Below are 20356 nucleotides of genomic sequence, written 5' to 3' on the forward strand. Positions count from 1 at the left end.
TTACCTCTGTGGCAACAACTTCATTACTGCTATTGAGATCGCTAACATTTGTAAATGTGGAAAAGGTTTACACTTACCTGTCACCTGACATGGAGTATTTTCAAGGTCATCATCTAGTATATGTTGCCATAGCAGCATTATGTATTATAGCAATTGTGATTGGTCTGCCACTTTTACTTGTACTTGAACCATTTCTTAATCACAAGATCAACTTCACATGGGTGAAGCCACTACTAGACCAGTTTCAAGGATGCTACAAAGACAAATATCATTGTTTTGCATCCTTTTACATGATATGTCGAGTAGTGTTAATTTTAATAATTCTTGCTAATTCATCTAATGACAACACTAAACAAGTATTATTACTTACTGCTTGTACACTACTAGCCTTGACACAGCTGATAGTGAAACCATACAAAAGTGAAATTCTTAATATCTTTGATGGAATAGTCTTACAAATAATGATCTTTGCTTACTCAGTAATGTCACTTTTTTTGACAGTTTTGGTTCGGATGTGCTTTTAGCAGTCACTATTATTTTAGTGGTACTACCCTTACTATCATTTGTTGTAATGGAACTGGTGGTGTACAAAGGGAAATTGAAGAATATGTTTATGAAACATTGTCACCATCAACCTAATAACACTAACAGTGATATCATCAATGTTCCCACCATTGATGTCATTACCATAGATGATAACATGAGAAGAAATGCTACTATATGTGAAATGTAAGTGTGTACAGTACATACATGTATTATTACATAGCTACCACGGAAGCCTTGAGGGATATGTGGGAGAAGTTCCCAAATTAGAGCACCTTTGAACATTATAGTAGTTTTGTATCAAGTATGTAACATTCACCTGATTAGTGGAAGAATGTAACTATGTAGCTTGGTGTACTGATGCTACCAATGAGGATACCATATATAGCCAGAAAGTTTGGCAAAAAAGTTTGTGAGTGAGCAGTGTTTCGCCAAACCAAATCATTTGTCCAATACAAATCTGTATTAACCCTACCATATGATACGTAGCTACGCCACACTGTTTTCTTGCCAAAATCCAAAAGTGGCTAATTCGCCAAAGTTTCCTCACACCAAGCTTTCCAGCTACAGTGTATATGGTAATTTGCCTGCTAAATCCTTACTATGAATTCTTTTTCATGTTTACCACCCATATACTGTATTTAAATAAGGGATGTGTACATGAAGCATTATTATTCATTAAGTTACAGTGCTTTGTCACTACTATAAAGTTGTGGCTGTTGTAAAGAATGGGTCACATATGCAATTCTTCTCAAACTCCATGCAGACTTCCTGCGTTAACAGGGTTATGTCCTCACAGATTCCTTAGTGGGGTAGCATCAAGTATATATATACATATATACGTATTAACATTTAATGATGTATACTTTTCTGTATATTTCTTACTTCACATTTATATATTCACCTCTAGATACAGTCCTAAATTTGGTGATGATGATGATGTTCGTTATCGTGAGTCATTCATGGAAGTGATGAATGAGATTGAAGACTGATCCAAAGCAGCAAAAAGTTTTTTACACATTAACCTTGTAAAGCTAGACAATATCAACTACAATAAATAACTATTATTATAATATAATGTGATATGCAAATTAATTTTCTGGAATTCATTCTCATGAGCCCCACAAGACTTTAGTCATGGAATTTTAGCATCCGCTTAGTCTGTTGTACTTACTTGATACATGAATGAGTGTATTACATTAGCAAACTATAAGGGAATTTTAAGCTAGTGAAACAAGAGAGGTCATCTATACTGATGATATACTATACTGTGATTTGTAGAGTCATGAATTGTGTGGTTAACATAATTTTGAATGTAAACAACATTAATTTATTTATATCCTAATTTGCACACAAAAACCACCATAATTGGTTGTATATTATTGATGCCTGCTAACTACAAACAGTGTTGGGATTCTATTTACACTCTGATGGACTGCATAGCTGCCTTTTATAGCATTCTTAGCACAGCACTGCTTATTTATGTTCCTTTAGTCTCTACCATATTCACTGAATCTGAATATCTATAGAGTCCTTCCTCTGTGTGAAAATTTCAAGTCTTAGGTCTTTACATGCTCAAGTGTAGGTCTAGAACAATAAGTAACATGTTATAATTTTATATTTCATTTTCAGATGAAATGGTAAATGTAATACATGTAATTTATTCCATTTTTGTTTATACGATAAATGTATTGAAATACAACTATGTTTATGAAATAAAATTTATGTAATTTATTCTGATTAAAAAATGATAAGGTTTCCAAATAAACATGTTAACTTGAATAGATATTGATACATAATTTTGTATGCTTTTCTTGCAATGTAAATGGTTCACTAAATAGGTCCACACCGATTATGCCAGCATAATTTGGGGCATAATAGGTAGCCAAAAGCATTGAGCATAATGTCAGCATAATAGGCACAATTTTTGTGCATTGGTTATCAGAGAAGCTGAAACTCTGCCTATTTTGCATGATGCAGAATGGGATAGTGTGCAAACATGGTAAAAATCAGATTTACAGCTACGTTGTGAAGAAAAAATTAGTTAAAGATTGATGTACTCTAATAGAACACAGTCACCGCATGTTGAAATATCCTAATAGAACGTTCACAGATGCATTAAATACTCTAATAAAGCAGTAAAAACACAATTTTATATGAGCATACTTGGAGTATAATGGGACACAACTGGGCATAATAGGGGAAATTTAGGAGCATTGCTCAAAAGCATAATAGGCAATTTCAAAAGCAGAATAGGCTATCACTATTAGTAAGGTAAATAGATAATTGAACCTACAAGAACAAAACAACTTCAGAATGGATGCTGTCAGTATAATACACACTTATAGGTCATGGTAATGGTAAAAGGCATAGTAAGATGGGCTATACATAGGATGGGCTATACATAGGATGGGCTATACATAGGATGGGCTATACATAGGATGGGCTATACATAGGATGGGCTATACATAGGATGGGCTATACATAGGATGGGCTATACATAGGATGGGCTATACATAGGATGGGCTATACATACAGTTTTTGTCTCCAAAATTGTACAAATTTCCTTGTAGATTAGTGATAATTACTGCAAAAATAATTTTAAAATATTATGGGAAATAGAGACCACTGACAAAAACAAAAGAAACAAGAGTCAAACGATTCAGCATGTTAAAGCATTCTAGAACTACATTGGAGCATGTAAACGCCTACTAATAAAATTTCACACTGCAGATTTCTCTTTGGACTAAGTGGATATGTTACACACATACGATGGTGATGCACATAGTGTAGGATAAGTAGAAAACTTAAATGGTATACAGTGTTACTGTACTAAGATGCTGCTGTTCAACTCCATTATTCCTACAGCAGATACTTGTTAAGAATAGTACACCAGGCCTGTAACAATTTTGAGTGATGCTTCAATAACTTAAACCGGTGTCTCGGGTGCTAGAGTATAATGTGAGCTAAATTAAAGCTATTAAGTGGTTTGTATACAGAACACCCCAAGTTATCTGATGGACTGTTTTATTAGAGTATTTTGAGTACTGGTGTATGTTCTAACAGAGTTCTATATGTTTTGCGAAAAAGGGTCTTCCACGCATATCCAGTTTGTAAGACCATAATTCAAGCTCAAAAAACATATTAATCTGAAATATTTTCTGACCATTAGGCTATATTGGTGCTCACTATTGACCAAATTGCAAGCCAATAGTCTTTGAAGTTATGAGTCATCAAAGTTGTTAAATTGGGATGTGTGTGGAAGATTGCTTTTCGCAAATCAAGTCACATAATGTGACCACATTTTGGCCCAAATGGTCACACATGAAATAAATGTTTAGGGTTTTGCTGTTTAGTGCAGGGGTCCACTTTAAAATATTTCTAAATTTTTCTTTTATTAAGTTAAGCTTTTGGATTCATTAACAAGTAGAGATACGTTGTTATAATTTTAACATTTTTTTAGGTGTCAATTGCATCCATATGATTGATTTTCCAAAACTCAATCAGACAGTCACACATAAATGTTTGGCTTCGATTTACCTTCATCTGAAGTGTGTTTAGGCTTCAGTTTTCCCCCTTGTGTAGGGTTCCCAATGAAAACAATCAACTTTCACCAACTACACTGATGCTTTATAAAACTGGAGGTTAGTTTAGGAAATAACCACCATAAATATTTGCATGTCATACGTGCACAAACAATATTTGTAAGTTTTATGGCCATATTACATTCTATGCGTACTTGTATGCTTGCAAGCTGAGTGATTATTATTTGCAAACATGCCTTCAAGCTGTAAAGTCCATAAATTCCATTCATGTCAAGGTTCATATTACTGTCAACAACTGTTTCCAATTAATTTGGGTGCTGTAAAACTGTAAAGGCTGAGACATTACTTTTTATAGAATACAATTTGATAATAATAACCATGAAAAACAGCTAAGCTGTATAAAAAGGGTGCAGCCTACAAAAATCCTGGGTAAAAGATGTGGTGAAATCAAAGGTGGCGACCATGATATGGCTGCAATGATGTGGATGATAATAAATTTTAGTAATGGTATTAATAAAATTTATCATCGTAACATCATTGCAGCCATTTCATAGCCACCACCTTTGATTTTCACAACTTTTCTCACCCAGGCTTTTTGAAGCCCACACTCTTTCTATACAGCTTGGCTGTTATTATGTGAATTTCACTTCTTTTTGTATTTTAAATATATACCCAAAGCTAACCATTATGATAAACTGGATTTTACACAAATCATTGTTCGTCTTATCTACAGATGCAATATAAGGTAAACTAGTATTTTTCCAATACAGAAAAATACCTACCAATCTGATACCAAAGCCAATTTATACTGATGTAATTTTGTGCTTGCTTGTTAATAGCTATATAGTGGTTATGCAGTGCCTGTAAAGTCAGGAGGTGACCGCTACATTAACAAGTGTTTGTTCCTACATGACAATTCAATTTAAAATTCATAGGATAAGATGGTTAAAAGGAAACTCCCTCAAAAACCATACCGGCAGTTAATAACTGACACACAAAAAAAAAGAATTTCACAAAATTTCTGTGGTCTATAAGCGGGAATTTTGAGCAGCAAATTGATCATTGTATTTGATGACAATTCTAATGTCAGCTTTTACAGTAATTCAGCAAATTCTAATGGAGGAGCAATATATCTTGTCGATTCGAAATTACATTTCGGAAAAAAACACTTCTGTAAGTTTTCAAGATAACAGTGCAAAAGTAGAAGGTGGTGCACTGTTCGCCATAGGCAAGTCAACTGCTGAATTACAAAATTAGAGAAATTGTGAACCTCAATTCATGAATAGGTTTTTTCTCAGTGCTAGAACCACATCTCTCCAAGTTGACACCAACAATAGTCACATTCTTACATGAGACAAACACGATTCCTCCAACATTGTCACAATTTACTGTGGGATTTCCATATCCAATTATTGTATTATTCTCAAGACCTTCTAGCAGTACACGTGAAGACAGCATGGCATCACTTCTTATGTTGACTTTGGAATTGCTAGTGGCATTAACAAGTGAATCATCATAAGAATCAAAAGATTGATCGTGAGCTGCATGTAACATTAAGCAACAGGGGAGCTCATTCTAGTCATTTTGTCTGCCTACGTACATCAACAAGATATATATGTGTTTCACAGCACATGCAGTAACTCCACTGTATTTATAGTTTCTAGTTGTGTGCATATAGAAGCCATTAGACCTCACTCATAGTAATCAGGTTTGGTTCCATACAAAGTCTGCATTTTATCACCTTTAAAAGCCATTCATGTACCACTGTAGCCATTCATGTACCACTGTTGCTATACATTTCTTTGTTTGTTTATTCTCTCTATTAAGCTCATCAACTTATCTAGCTAAACCATATCCTGTAATCCACAATTAAAATTTTGATACAGGTCTTCTTTTGTGTATAATGATACACATACATAGCACACATACATAGCTACATGCACACATACATAGCTACATGTTTGATAAAATCATTATAATCATGTGACAGCTGTCACCTACTTTGCCATTTATAGGCAAGCATTCTTTTAGTGTGGGAGATGTTCTGGCATGAACTATAAAATAGACTTTGGACAGTCAGTACTGTAGTATATTGTGTACTGTTAGTATTTGTGATGATGTTGGTAGTTTATTACATTACTACAATGATCCTCACTAAGGAACTGGTGATAGCTACTGATCAGTGTAGTGTGTATCGGTTTAAATCTCCTTTCTACCCTGGAGAGTCTTGTGAGGATATTTACAACAACAACCCTGAAAGCCATGAAAGGTCAGGATATTACTGGATAACTTATGGTCCCAGCAAGGTGTTTTGTGGGATGACTTATACTGGATCATCTTGTTTGAACATTTACAATGGCAATCCTGAAACTGTTGACAAGTCAGGATACTATCGTATTAATGGCACACAATGGACATATTGTAATATGACAGAAATTGCAATCATTGTTGGTGACTTTATCCCCACATGTGCTGGTGTGGGTGGAGGATGGATAAGAATTGCTCATATCAATATTAGTGCAGGAGATGATTGTCCCAGTGGATGGCGTAAAGACACTAACTCTGGTGTTAGTTTCTGTCGTGTGGTCAGTGACTCAAGTGCTGGTTGCTCTTCTGCCTACTTTTCCACTAATGGAACAAGTTACCAGAGGGTGTGTGGTAGAGCAAGAGGATATCAGAAAGGACAAACACTTGCTTTTCATCCATATTACGTACACGGTCAAACAACAATTGATGGCTTCTATGCTGATGGCTTGTTGATAACTTATGGCAATCCTCGTCATCACATCTGGACTTATGCTGTTGGGTACTATGATGATCTTACATACACATCCAATTGTCCATGTGCTGTTGGTGGAGGACAAGCACCTCCTCCCTTTGTGGGAACTAACTATTACTGTGAATCAGGAACTATCAACACTTCTAGTACTTCAGACTATTACTTTAATGACCCATTGTGGGACGGATTTGATTGTTACAGAAGTACTGACTGTTGTGCTAACCCTACATTACCATGGTTTTACCGAGAGTTGAATGAGAGCACTACTAGTGATATAGAGGCTAGATTATGTTATCGAACAGGTTTTTTTCAAGGATCTCCTTTGATTGATCAACTGGGGCTCTACATTCAGTAAATTACTAGTATAATTCTTATCGGTAACATGTATGTACGTTCTGTTGTTAACATGCACTTGTACAAACTGTAACTTGTAGTTGAAACCTGTAGTAGTCCTATATGTATATATATATCCTGTAAAATTGTATTGATGTACATATGCTCAGAAGCTAATATATACAGAGAACCAGAAACATGTAACTAAAAAATTAATGTGAAGAATACAGAAAATAATTTCAGACCCAGTGGTGTATTGATCCCCAGCAACATGCATTATGACTGAAGTTGGTCTAAGCTTCAACTTGCAAAATTTCAGTGGCAGATCTACTGTAGCTAGCTACAGTATGTAGCTATAGAAGGGTATGTAGCTATATATATAATAAAAAATTATGTAACTTCAGCATGTTAAGGCTTCTGCCTAACTCACTGCATGCATAATAGTTAATTCCATCATGCTGGAGTATGCAGCATTAGTTTGGGATTTACATCAACAAAATGGCATCCAATCCATAGAAAAAAGTCCAACGTAGAGTGGCCAATGCAGAACTAGCTACCTTGCATATCTCATCTAAGGACAATTTTGCCTGAATTATTTATGTCTGACTATGATAGATTCAGTAGTGTAGCCATCAAACATGCTAGAAACTTTATACTTTCCCACCACACTTGAATCAAGGCATAAGATCAGCAGACTGCAAACATAAGGAATCCACAACTTATCTGGCCTATGTCATACTTCTTCAACTGGTCCCCAGCCATTTACTGTGCCATAAATGCCCCCCCTCTACCGTAGGTGATCCTCCACCTGACAACACATTCAATGATTAACTGAATCATGTTAATGATTGTGATTATTAAAGTACCAGTAAAGGCACGGCCTGTATATCAAACGTTTACACATTTATACTGCACCAACCATTCAGGGAGTGCATGAGCTTACTGTATAGCTTATGATACAGTACCTATATAGCTATGTCAACACTGAGTTATAAAAATCTATACAGCTATGTGAAGCGGTTTGTTCTATTCGGTAAAACTCAACCTGTTTTATGCAAATGTAGCAAATTGTATTGGGAAATGTAGCTATTTTAGAGTGGATGGCATCCTTCATTCTACTGCTATTCATCCCTCGTACATTTCTGGTAGATTTCAGTTACTGCTGATAATTTAAATTCAAACACACATGGGCATCAAAATAGTCACTCAGTTTATAATCAGTTGTTCTAAACCACAACAAGGTACCTGTTAAGCAAGCATTTGGAAGTACTTGTGCCATTGTAAGGTTTAACAAGACAACTTGAGGGATATGAACACCATTGCTTTGACTAAAGATAGTGCAGCAGTGAAGTCCCTAATCACTCATAAAACCTTATAAATGATCATACTTGTATGGTAATAATTTATCACACCAGTGCTATTATCAGTACTATACAACAGTCCTTAGTCATAATGCACTAATTATCACCATAGAAATTAAATAATTAATAAGTTAACAGCACTTCAGGAATGAAGAGCAATGACTGGAGAAGAGTGTTGTGGTGTTATGAATGTACTGTATTAGTATTGTGCAATGGACAATTTACTTAAGAATTAATAGTAGCTAAATTTGTATTTCATTTTCACTGAAGAAGTGATTTTGTGTGAGTTTATGTGAGGTAGAGTGTTGATGCCTATTGACGACAAAAAATCTAATTAGCTAAGACAGTTGTATAATTATGTGATAGCCACATAATTATTCTTTTCCACTAATGGACAACTAAACAATTCACTTACTTTGTGGGTTCACCAGTCACTACAATATACCAGTATTGTCTTCTTTGATAGATCAGGGATAACTCACTATAATATATTTAGGATTTCTTTGGTTATTGTACTTAGTAAACTGCCTACTGATATCGGTGCTGATAATTGTTGGATTACGCCCCTTCATGATGGTCCTGTTTCTGCTAATTTCTTGTAACCACTTCCTTATAAAGCTACCAACAAATCGCAAACTTAATGTGTGTAAGCTGTTGGTTAATGTTTATTATGATATGAATTATGTCAATATGCATTATACACTCTATGTAGACTAGTTGTGGTGCTGTGTAATGCAATTCCCCATTAATTGACGTGATAATTATCATAGCTCTTCACAATAACACATAATCGTAATCATTATTAATCATATAGCTGGTTATTCACAATAATTGTAGTATGTATGTACATCAAACTCAATTCAATCATGTAATTTAAGTGATCACATGATCAACACTAGTGACTAGTCCACCTTGATATTCACAGGCTTTAATCCTCCTCACAGGTCCCTAGTGGGATAGCATTCACAGAATTCCAATTGCCCAACTGACTCGCCAACTGAGGCAATTGTGATGCTGTTTTAGGGGTGTGACAATAATAGCTTGAGTGTGTCAATACTGTCACATGCATGCATGTGGTCACTGTGACTGCCTTCTGTTGTTTTCTATATATTTCATGGTAATAGCCAAATGAGTATTATTACTAGTTTCTATAGGCTTCGTTACAATGTGGAAACTGTGCATTGTATTAACTGTTTTAGGCATTGTAGCTGCGAATGCAGAACTGCCTTGCAAATCTCATCTAAGGACAATTTTGCCTGAAATATTTATGTACTGTAACAGTTACAATTACAGCCAGTGGACTCCTTGGAAGATAGTTGGCAAAGCAATATCATCGAACTGTTCCAGCAATAGGGTGTTCAAAAGCACTAGAAGTCGCTATGATTACAACGGAGTGTGTGACAACGAAACAGAAACTACACATACGTGTAAGTGTATCGAGGTAGCTATAGAAATAGCAATTAGTCTAGCTACAGTGTAGCTACATGGACAGTTCATTTTATTGTTTTCACAATTCAGCTTTTAAAAATAGCTAAGAATCACATCAACATGCATCAGACAATTAAGATAGCTATTTAGCTAGACTTTCTATATAAACATATACAATGAAAAAAATTGTCACTACCAGATACAGTGCATGAAATTGCCATGAAAATAACCATGAAATACCCATGAAAATACCTATGGTTTATCCCATGAATTTTAACATTTCATGGGTACTGCACCCATGAAATCTCTGCAATGCCATGAATTTACCATGATAATTGAACAATTCCCTGAGGACAAGGTCCATAAAGGGAGTTGTAATTGTATGAGGAGGTGGAGGATACAAGGTACAGCACTGATTAACATATGGTATTGCCCCTTATAACACTTACACTACAGCACTTAAAAGCGCAAACTCCATAAATAGCATGACATCACTTCTGGTACCAGCCCTTTAGACTTGTGAGCATGCAGGGCAGTACGTGGTGACACTGTCATGTATTATTAACTGCAGGATAGCTATCCTGAATCATATTTGAGACCAGTTACTCATGCAGCACAATTAATTTACGTAGTACATAGAACAGTGATCATCGTGTAATACTACTACACAAATGTACATGACAATATGGATGCCATCAGTAATAACAAATCAATATAAATCACTTATACATCATACGTCACTGGCAATGAAGTCTTGTTAAAAAATTACTGGTCTTCACTGCATAAAGAAAGGAGAAATCATAATAGGGAGGGGAAAGGGAGGGAAAGTGCTGTACCTTGTATCCTCCACCTCCTCATACAATTACAACTACCTTTACGGACCTTGTCCTCAGGGAATTGTTCAATTGTATTTCGGAGGCTCCGGATACAAGGTACAGCACTGATTAACATATGGTACGTTTAAAGCACCTAAATGTATCATTAATACAAGAATGTATAGTACCTTGTCTCTTCAGTTGATTGAAGGATGGCCCTCTGGAATGAATCTGAGCCATTAGGTCGGTAGTAAAACCTCTCAAAGGTTGACTGTGATGACCAATTAGCTGCCTTCAATAAAATTATGTCACAAACAGGGACTCCCCTTGTTGCAGCATGAGAGGTACTGGCACTCCTTGTTGAATGTGCTGAGAAGGTCTCGGTATCAACTCCAGCCCTACCTAGGGTATCTTTGATCCAATGACCAATAGTTCCTGGCTTTGCCCTGTGTATGGGCTTCCTAGAAGTGATGAAAACTGGCCTAGGTGACCTCATTGAAGAAGCTTGCTCTGCTGTTCTATCAAGGTATAATTGCAGAACTGTGAGTCTGTGACCGGGCAGACTTCTGTATTCTCTAAAAAGTAATGGTAGAGCACTTTTCTAGGAGTGCTCGACTTTCTGGATCTGGTTTTGGTTGTATACAATCACTGGACTGGACTAGTGGACTGGACTAGTGGACTTAGGTATTTTTCCTTTTTTACCCAAATATTTGGGCAACTGGTTGCAAGTATGTTAGTCTCATGTAGTTAGACCACTCCCCCACACACAAACAAAAGAAAGGTGTGATCATGCCAGACTTGTCAACATTGCCCAGCTTCAGCTATGTACAGAGGTTCTAATAGTTCTTGTTTGTCAACAAATCTAAAACAGAAGTCACATGCGGTAATTATAGTTTAAAGTTCAAAATGAATCAATTTGATTGGTTGAAATCTTGTGCATGTGATTTCACTTGTTATTGCCGTCATGCAAAAACTATAGAATCTTTTTTATCAGCTATTGAATAGCAAGACAGTTAACTGTCGCCACTTAATCTAGCTGACTCCATGACTATAACTTGCATAGTTACTACAACACTACATACACATGTACTGTATGCATGGTTTGTACTTCATGATAAGACAAATGGTAGTCGTACAATAGAGATTATGCCAAGAGAGAGAGAGAGAGAATTACACACAATTCTAAGATAACAGACAGTGCCAAGTAGACAGATTTACCTGCATATTTTACATTCAATGTAGCAATAGCTACGACCAGTTGCCCAAATATGTGCTAAAATGAAAAACAAACAAAAAAAAATCTGAGTCCAGTAGTCCAGTCCACTAGTCCAGTCCAGTGATTGTATACAACCATCTGGTTTTAGTGAGCTGTACGACTGTGAATTCAACTCCTGTAGGAGTCTGTTTTAAATGATCACGATCAAGTGCAGCAAGGTCAGAACACCTGTCGGCATTAGTTATTGCTAGCAAAGTAGCTGCTTTCTTGGCAAGCTGTAAAACAGTCAATGATGCTGATTTGTAGTGATTAGTAAAGAAGTCAATCACTGTTCCAATGTTCCATGATCTGTCATACCTAGGCATTGGAGGTCTGCAGTTAAACATTTCCCTCATCAACCGTGAAACCAATGGGTGGCTTCCTACTGCTGTCCCTTCAATGCCCGGATGGGTTGTGGAAATTGATGATTGCATAGTGTTAATAGTGCGGTATTGGAGCCCTAAGTCAAACTGATCTGTTAAAAACTCCATGATGCTAGCTACAGTTGCTGAAACGGGATTGATACCCCGTCTACAACACCAGCTATGCCACTTGCGCCAGGCTGAGTTGTAAGCAGCATTGGTGTTTCCTCTCCAGGACTCGATGACCAGCTCAGCAACTCTCTGCGAAAAGCCCTGTGCTTCGTAGATTTGCCTGAGATAGGCCAAGTGGTCAGGTACAACCTCCCTTCCACTTGCAGAGGGTTGGGTTGGTAGTTCGTACTGAGTAATAGGTTGTGGTCCTCCGGAAGCAAAATTGGTAAGTCTGTCAACATTGACAGTACCTGTGGGTACCAATGTTGTGCTGGCCATGCCGGTGCTATCAGGCAAGCAAATTCGACCGAGTCCCGGTGTATCTTCGACAGAGCTCTGCCTACCAGCAGAATGGGGGAGTGTCTATTTTACGGACCGGACCGGACCGTCGGACCGGAAGTTCCTGTTTAGCAAGCCTAGTGTTTAATACGTTCAAGTCTATTTTACGGACCAGATCTAGACTAGAAATAGTCTGTGTGCCAGCCCACGAGCATTTTGCCAGCTCTGTCGTGCCCGGATGATTGTAGCTCAGTAGCTTTGCATTGGTCTGGTCACTCTCGTGCTGGGTGTACGTATCTATAGCTAGCTATAGTCCTGCAAAAGCCATTTTAACTACAGTAACTGTAGCTTACAGTAAATAGCAACCTCGATAGCAACTGTTCACGGGTGAAGCTTGCTCGTTCATATCAGAGACGACGGTTATCTTAGCAATCTTGCTAGCTAATGCCCTTAGCTACCTGGCAGCAGCAAACGTTTTGCTGATTATGATTATGATTATGATTATATACTGGGTCGAGACAGCATAGCTGATAATTGACCCAAGTAATTACAAGCAAAAGAAAACATTTAACACATACATGCATACATAAAATTATTTATTGTGTGATGACAAGGTGGTTGGTAAAAATTTCTGTGGATTGCTCTTCAATTAAGTTGTTAGGTAAAGTGTTCCATTCTCTTAAAGTATTCGGAAAGAAACTTTTCTGATATGATACAGTGGAACTGACTGGGATTATAAATCGATGTTGATGAAGCTGTCTAGTTGGATACTGAGTTGGTTAGAAATAAGATGGTAGCTGTATGGCCGGAAGGAGTAAGCTGATGAACAATTTTGTGAAATTGGCTTAACCTATTGATGTGTCTTCTCTCTTGTAGGGTTGACAGTTCAACATATCTGTCACACTACTGTACCAACTAAAATCACCCATCTTGCAGCACATTGTTGGATTTTTTCTATGTCATATATTAAGTATTCATGATAAGGGTCCCAGACACAAGCTGCATACTCTATAACAATGGTCTTATAACGGTAATGTAGGCATTTTGCTTGACATTACTACTACATTTACTTAAGTTGCGCCGAAGAAAATGTAAGGATCTGTTTGCTTTGATGCACATAGCTTGAATATGATGCGACCATTGCATGCTTTCATGAAAAATAAGTCCCAGGTATCGATGTTGTTCTGTTACTTGAAGAGTTTCGTCATTTAAATTATAGTCATAATTAATGGGAGATGTTGATCTTGTACACCTTAATACTACACATTTGTCAATGTTCAATTGCATCTGCCACTTTTTAGTCCAGTTAAGAATGGTACTGAGGTCTCTTTGAAGGCACAGTGAATCTTCTAAGGAATCAATTATCCTATACATAACGCAATCATCAGCACATAGCCGAACAGTTGAGGAAATATTTTCATCAATGTCATTCATGTACAACAAAACCATGAGAGGTCCCAATACGGTTCCTTGTGGAACTCCAGGCTTTACAGGTAGTTTACTTGACATTTTCTAGAGTTACTTGTTGGTTTCTTTTAGTCAGCCATTGCTCTATCCATTTAACAAGGTTACCAGTAATTCCATAGTGCTTTAGTTTGTTTAATAGCCGCACTTTATCAAAGGCTTTGCAAAAATCTAAAAAGATCAGATATACTTGTTTCTTTTCGTCCATAGCTTTAAGAATGTCATCGGTTAGTAGCAGTAGCTGACTTTGACAGGAATGAGAAGGCCTGAAACCGTGTTGATGCTTATATTAATGATGTTATATGTATGTACACTGTGGTATTGTGCATGAATCAGACTTAGGTAATATTTAACAAGTCAAACATTTAAAAGACTTGCACACATGTCCTTTCCATCTGGTGTTACACGCACATTGTGAACCATCTTGAGCTCTGCCAGAAAATTCTTTTGTTTCATTTTGATATACCAGTATGCAATGCCGCATGGTCAGATTTCCAGTCCTCTGTGTAGAATTATACAAATCAATGTCACATGAAAATGTTACCGGCAGTATAGGTTACTGTGTAATATTACAGCAGTGTTTTATAGGCTAGCATGCTATAGCTACATACGTTAAACACAATTGCAAGTATTATAAAAAAGGCCATAGCTATTATTTTTGACTGACCAATTTTCCTTGATCTGTATCAGAAGAAAAAGTGCTAATCAATGCTGGATCAGTCTGCCATTGGTTACACACTGCAACAATGTTTTGGCTCTGGCATGCAGCAATAACTAACTGTCCTTCTGAAAAATTTCTTCCTCAGACTGCTCAGCAGCTCAGTGACACACAACTAGCAACAAATAACTACAGTGGGAGTTTACTTTCGTGGATTACACTCTTATAGGCTTAAAAAATATGCCTCCCCAGAGAAGTCACACATGGCCTTGCACACTTACTTAATCTTAATTATTAGTTTAATAGAATGTACAGTATGCATGTGATTGTACCTTTTGGGGATTTTCACCCCTGGGAAAACCAGCTGAGCTGACTTTCCAGTAGCTATCTGATCTTAAATCTACATGGCTAATCTGCAATCTCTGTCCCCGAATCACCTACACTCGCCTGCACTAAAGCTTTAAATTAACCAGTCTTACGACTTCGTGTGCGGCCAAATCTTCACTCTTGTCTACTTCGAAACAATGACACACTACATTATGCTGAGATAGCTACCGAACTCCACTAGCTCTGATGAGGCCCGAAAACCCGCGAAAATATCAGCTCTCACAAGCTTTCAGCCTTTAGAGCTTTGCACACGGGATTTAAAAAACACGCACGATCATGGAAATATCGATCCACGTGTACGCAAGCCTTAATTATAACTCTTCAGGTCTGGTCCGTAAAATAGACCTGCTAAACACCTAGCTTGCTAAGCAGAAACTTCCGGTCCGACGGTCCGTAAAATAGACACCCCCGCAGAATGGGGGGAAGAGATATGGAGTCATTTCGTCCCATGATACTGAGAATGCATCTATTGTGCATGCACCTGGGTCGGGCCTCCAACTGCAGTATGAAGGTAACTGGTGGTTCGTTCTGGAGGCAAATAAATCTATCGAAAATGGGCCCAGCATGTGGCTGAGGGTGTCAAAAACTGACGGGCATAACTGCCAGTCGCTGCTGTCCTGGTGGTGTCTCGATTCCCAGTCTGCGGTTGTGTTCTCTACGCCTGGTAGGTATTCTGCTCGTAAAACAATTTGGCGAGCTAGACACCAGTCCCAAACCTGAATAGCAAGACGACAGAGGGGAGTCAGAGAAGAACTGCCTATCCTGTTCAGATACGCAATTGCTGTCCGGCTGTCCAGTCTCACTAAGACATTCACTGCTTCCTGTTCCTTCAAAAAGGACTGAATAGCTAAAAAGGCTGCTTTCAGTTCCAACATATTGATGTGTGATTGGGACTCTTCTGCTGTCCATCGACCTCCAGTTCTCACTCCCTGACAGACTGCTCCCCAACCCTGAATAGATGCATCTGATGTTATCACTGTGGACGCCTCCAATCTCAGCAGTGGTGAAGAGCAGTGTGCCGGGAGTTGTGAAATCCACCATCTCAAGTCCTTGCAAGCCTCCTGTGAAAGGACTGTCTGCTCTTGATGAGCAAGAGTGGCGGCGACCTTCAGACTCTGCAGTGCTCGGTAACGTAGTGGAGCTATATAAACTGCTGGTTTGGTTGCCACAAGTTTCCCTACGAACCGTTCTAAAGACTTGGTTGGAACTGGACTGTGTTTCAACAATCCTGATGCTTCCTTCTGCAAGTCTGAAATCTTGGCCGGCGGTAAAGCTATGGTCATTGTCTGTGTATTGATCAGGAAACCCAGATACTCCAGCTGTGTACTCGGCATGAGCACAGACTTGGGGAGGTTTATTATGAACCCCAGGGCCACGAGGAGCCACATTGCGGTTGCTAGATCCTGGAGCAACTGGTATTCTGACTGGGCTGTTAGTAACATGTCGTCCAAGTATACGACTATGCGTACTCCCACCTGTCTCAAAAATCTGATTGCTGGTTTTGTGAGTTTCATGAAGGTAAAGGGAGCGGTGGAGAGCACGAATGGGAGAGTTTGAAACTGCAGGAGCTTTCCCTGGCCATTTTGAAAGGCCAGCAGAGGGTGGAACTCTTCTGCTACTGGTACTGTTAAGTACGCATCCTTTAGGTCGATCTTGAACATTAAGGAATCCCTCTGTAGGATTGATGGCATCATGTGCAGCCCTTCTATCTTGAAGTGGGGTGGGTTTAAATACTGATTCAGATGCCGCAAATCTATAATTGGACGCCACCTTCCTCCGCTTTTGGGGACGACAAAGAGAGGATTGGCTAGGTGTCCCTGACTCTTGTGAGCAGGAGCAACTGCGCCTTTTGAGACCAAGCCTGAAATTTCGATTGCTAGTGCTTCTGCATGAACAGAGTCCAGAGCAAACTGCACCGGAGCCTGCGTGGGACTTGGCCATTGCTGCAGGGGTAACCTGTAACCCTTCACAGTGGTAAGGATCCATGGATCCCTTGTCAGCATTTCCCAGTTGCGAGAAAATTGGGTCAGTCTGCCACCAACTGGTGTCTGTCTGTGTAACGCTACTAATGACATATCTAAGTCCAAGGAGGAGAGGGTTTCGGCGGGTTTGGGAAGTTGACTCAATTTCTCCTCGATTGGGGAGCAGGTGATTGGTACTGATGTCTTGGTTGCGATGGTCCCCGGCCTCTGAGTTGGCTGCGATACTGTGAGAGTTGGCTGCGATACTTTGAGGGCTGGCTGCGATACTGTGAGGGGTGGGCTCTGCCCCGCCGGGCCCCTCGACTTCCGGCAGGGCTCTCTCGAAAAAACTGCTGTTTAGTGCGACCGATGGTCGACGAAAATCGTGGTTTATGCGTGTAAGGGTGGAATCGTTGAGAAGAAGGTAGTGAAGATATTATTTTTGAAAGGGCGGTATCAGTTTCCACCTGACATTTCAATTTGGTCGTAAACCCTGGGCCAAAGAGGAATTCCCCAGCTTGTGGCTGTGGCCATATTTCGCTAAAGAACTGTTTGCGATCTGTAGTAAGTTTGTTCTCCTCGCCTGGGACAACAACTCGTTCGCGTTGCCTAGCAGAACGAGTGTACGCTGCATTATATCCATCACGTCTAGGACGTTTATTGAAGCATCAGGATCTTCCAACAGGCCATTCTTGATTAGCTCAGACCAGAGGCATGCGATTGGTCCGCACGTCTTAAGTAGCGCGAACTGTACCTTCGCAAACTCGCCGTCTTCCCTCGCAGGGAAACGCGCCCCTAAGTGGTCCTTAATAAACTTATCCACCTGAGGTGGTCTCATCGCTGGCGTCTTAGGGACCGGGTGCTCCTTGCGCATCAGGGTCCGGTTTTCTTTGTTTAGCGTACACCTCGTGTTTCTCCAAGTATTCATTGATACTTGTATGAGCTTCGAACGTGAACTCGTCCTCAGTGGGCATGGACTGAGGGTCAAAGTTCACAACCGATCCCACAATCGAACGTGGAGTGGTCGGTTCATTATTATTAGTCTCACATACATTTAATTGATGCCCACCTTGGTCTACTCTTCCATTTGGATCACAGACACCTACTTGGGTTGTGTCACCAGAGGTGTATGCCTCAACCAAAGACGGCATACTGGCTTCGAATACATTTCCACTTCCTGGCTGGCCCGTAGATGTCGTCCACAGATTTGCACTTCCCATCTGGCACATTTGCGTGAACAGGGGGTTACACTTCTCGACTGGCACGTTTGCGTGACCAGTGAGGTACTGGCACTTCCCGATTGGCACATTTGCGTGACCAATGGGGTTACCCTTCCCGGTTGACACATTTGCGTGACTGCCGGGGAATTCAGTCCTGATTGGCACATTTGCGTACCAAAAGCAGGGAAACAAGTAGTCTGGCGCCGCCCGCCCCATCGCAAAAAGTAAGGGTCTGGTGAAATACAAATACCTAATCATTTCAAAAGGAATTCAATTAGACAGCTTACGTAATGCTTGTTACGTCAGATGATTGCACTTCAATTCGAACAAAAGCATTGTGTTGCCAAGGCGATTTCTGTGTGAACGTCATTGGCATGCACTAATTGGCTAGCGCCGAATCTGGGCGCTAGAAATGATTTAGTATCTGTATTTCATCAGACCCTTACTTTATGCGAAGGGGCGGGCGGCGCCAGACTAGGAAACAAGGTAGTGACTGAGATGTAGTCCTTGGCGGGTGGTCGGCACGGCTCACGTGCTGAGAGGAAAAACTGCCGTTTTCATTCGCTCCAGACATCAGACGACCCAGAAGAGCTTCTCGTAAGGAGTTGTCAGCGGATACCGCCTCAAAGATGTTGTCCAACGTAGATCTACGGGCCATGGCTTTATCACACTTTTAGACCGTACACGTGCTGCTGCGAACAAGTAAAAGGGCTGGTACCGGAAGTGATGTCATGCTGTTTATGGAGTTTGTGCTTTTAAGTGCTGTAGTGCAAGTGTTATAAGGGGCAATGCCATATGTTAATCAGTGCTGTACCTTGTATCCGGAGCCTCCGAAATACAATCTGATCTGGAGACGCATTTCATGGCCCATGAAACAAGCCATGCTATACCATGAATTGAATTTCATGGTACATTTCATAGGGGCGATTTAACATTTCATGGAAAAAACATAGACGTTTCATGGCATACTTCTCTGGTAGTGATATGCATGTGCCACCAGCTATAGCTATATGCATGACTAGCTAGCTTTTTGTGACACTCGACTGATCTCCCGATCGATTTGTAATTCAAAGCAATGAAAACAAATTTAAGGCCTTATTTGAGCTATGTATAGATGTAGTTAGACTATAGTGTAGCTAGCTAAGGCCAGGCAAACTTGATTAATTGTTTCTCATCCCCGCCTGCATCCCTTTTTACCCCACTGCCTCTAATTTCATTATTGCTGTTATCAATCACGTCCACACATATTTTGATGTTAGGAAGGCTGGTTATCATTTTACAGCACAGCAAATGTCACTTGCATCTCAGAAACGGTGGTAGCTAATACGTAAGTATATACAGTAGTTCTTAAAAGGTTTTAGTTAACCTTTATAACAGACAGCTAATTGATTTGGAGTATTTTCTTTACTAATGAAAAATGACCTCCCGCCCGCATAGAAATCTGAATTTTTATGGATGAGAAACTAGTAATCGAGGCCTAATGTATTTTGTAATCCCAGTACAGGCTGATCATGATCATTAACACTAGTGGTTAAAACAAACTGTAATACGCCTGTGACACCTGTGCACATACTGCACATTCCTCTCTGTCATATGTGATATGTAGGAGATGATAGTTTAGGTTTGCTCCATTGAATAACTAAATGTGAACTATCATCTCCCACTAATGACATGCCCCACAGGAATAAACATCACCTTATAAAGGTTATAGCTATTATATTCCCAGTATGTTTTTCACTACTTAGCCAACTTAAAAATTTGAGGCAGTAACATTATTCCACAGCCTTAAGATGAC

General features: G+C 39.3%; 1 protein-coding gene across 1 annotated transcript; it reads left to right on the forward strand.

Annotated features, from left to right (window-relative positions):
* Window positions 1–6128: 6128 nt before the first annotated feature.
* LOC136268622 (uncharacterized) lies at window positions 6129–7389 on the forward strand. Its single transcript, XM_066064014.1, has one exon. The coding sequence runs from the start codon at window positions 6203–6205 to the stop codon at window positions 7220–7222; it is 1020 nt and encodes a 339-aa protein (XP_065920086.1). The 5' UTR covers window positions 6129–6202; the 3' UTR covers window positions 7223–7389.
* Window positions 7390–20356: the final 12967 nt, after the last annotated feature.

Source organism: Dysidea avara, chromosome 1 (genome assembly GCF_963678975.1).
Source record: "Dysidea avara chromosome 1, odDysAvar1.4, whole genome shotgun sequence".
NCBI classification, from domain to species: Eukaryota; Metazoa; Porifera; class Demospongiae; order Dictyoceratida; family Dysideidae; genus Dysidea; species Dysidea avara.

What these genes read in the sequence shown, in the direction of transcription:
- LOC136268622 (XM_066064014.1), top strand. Translation starts at nt 6,203, where the DNA reads ATGATGTTGGTAGTTTATTACATTACTACAATGATCCTCACTAAGGAA.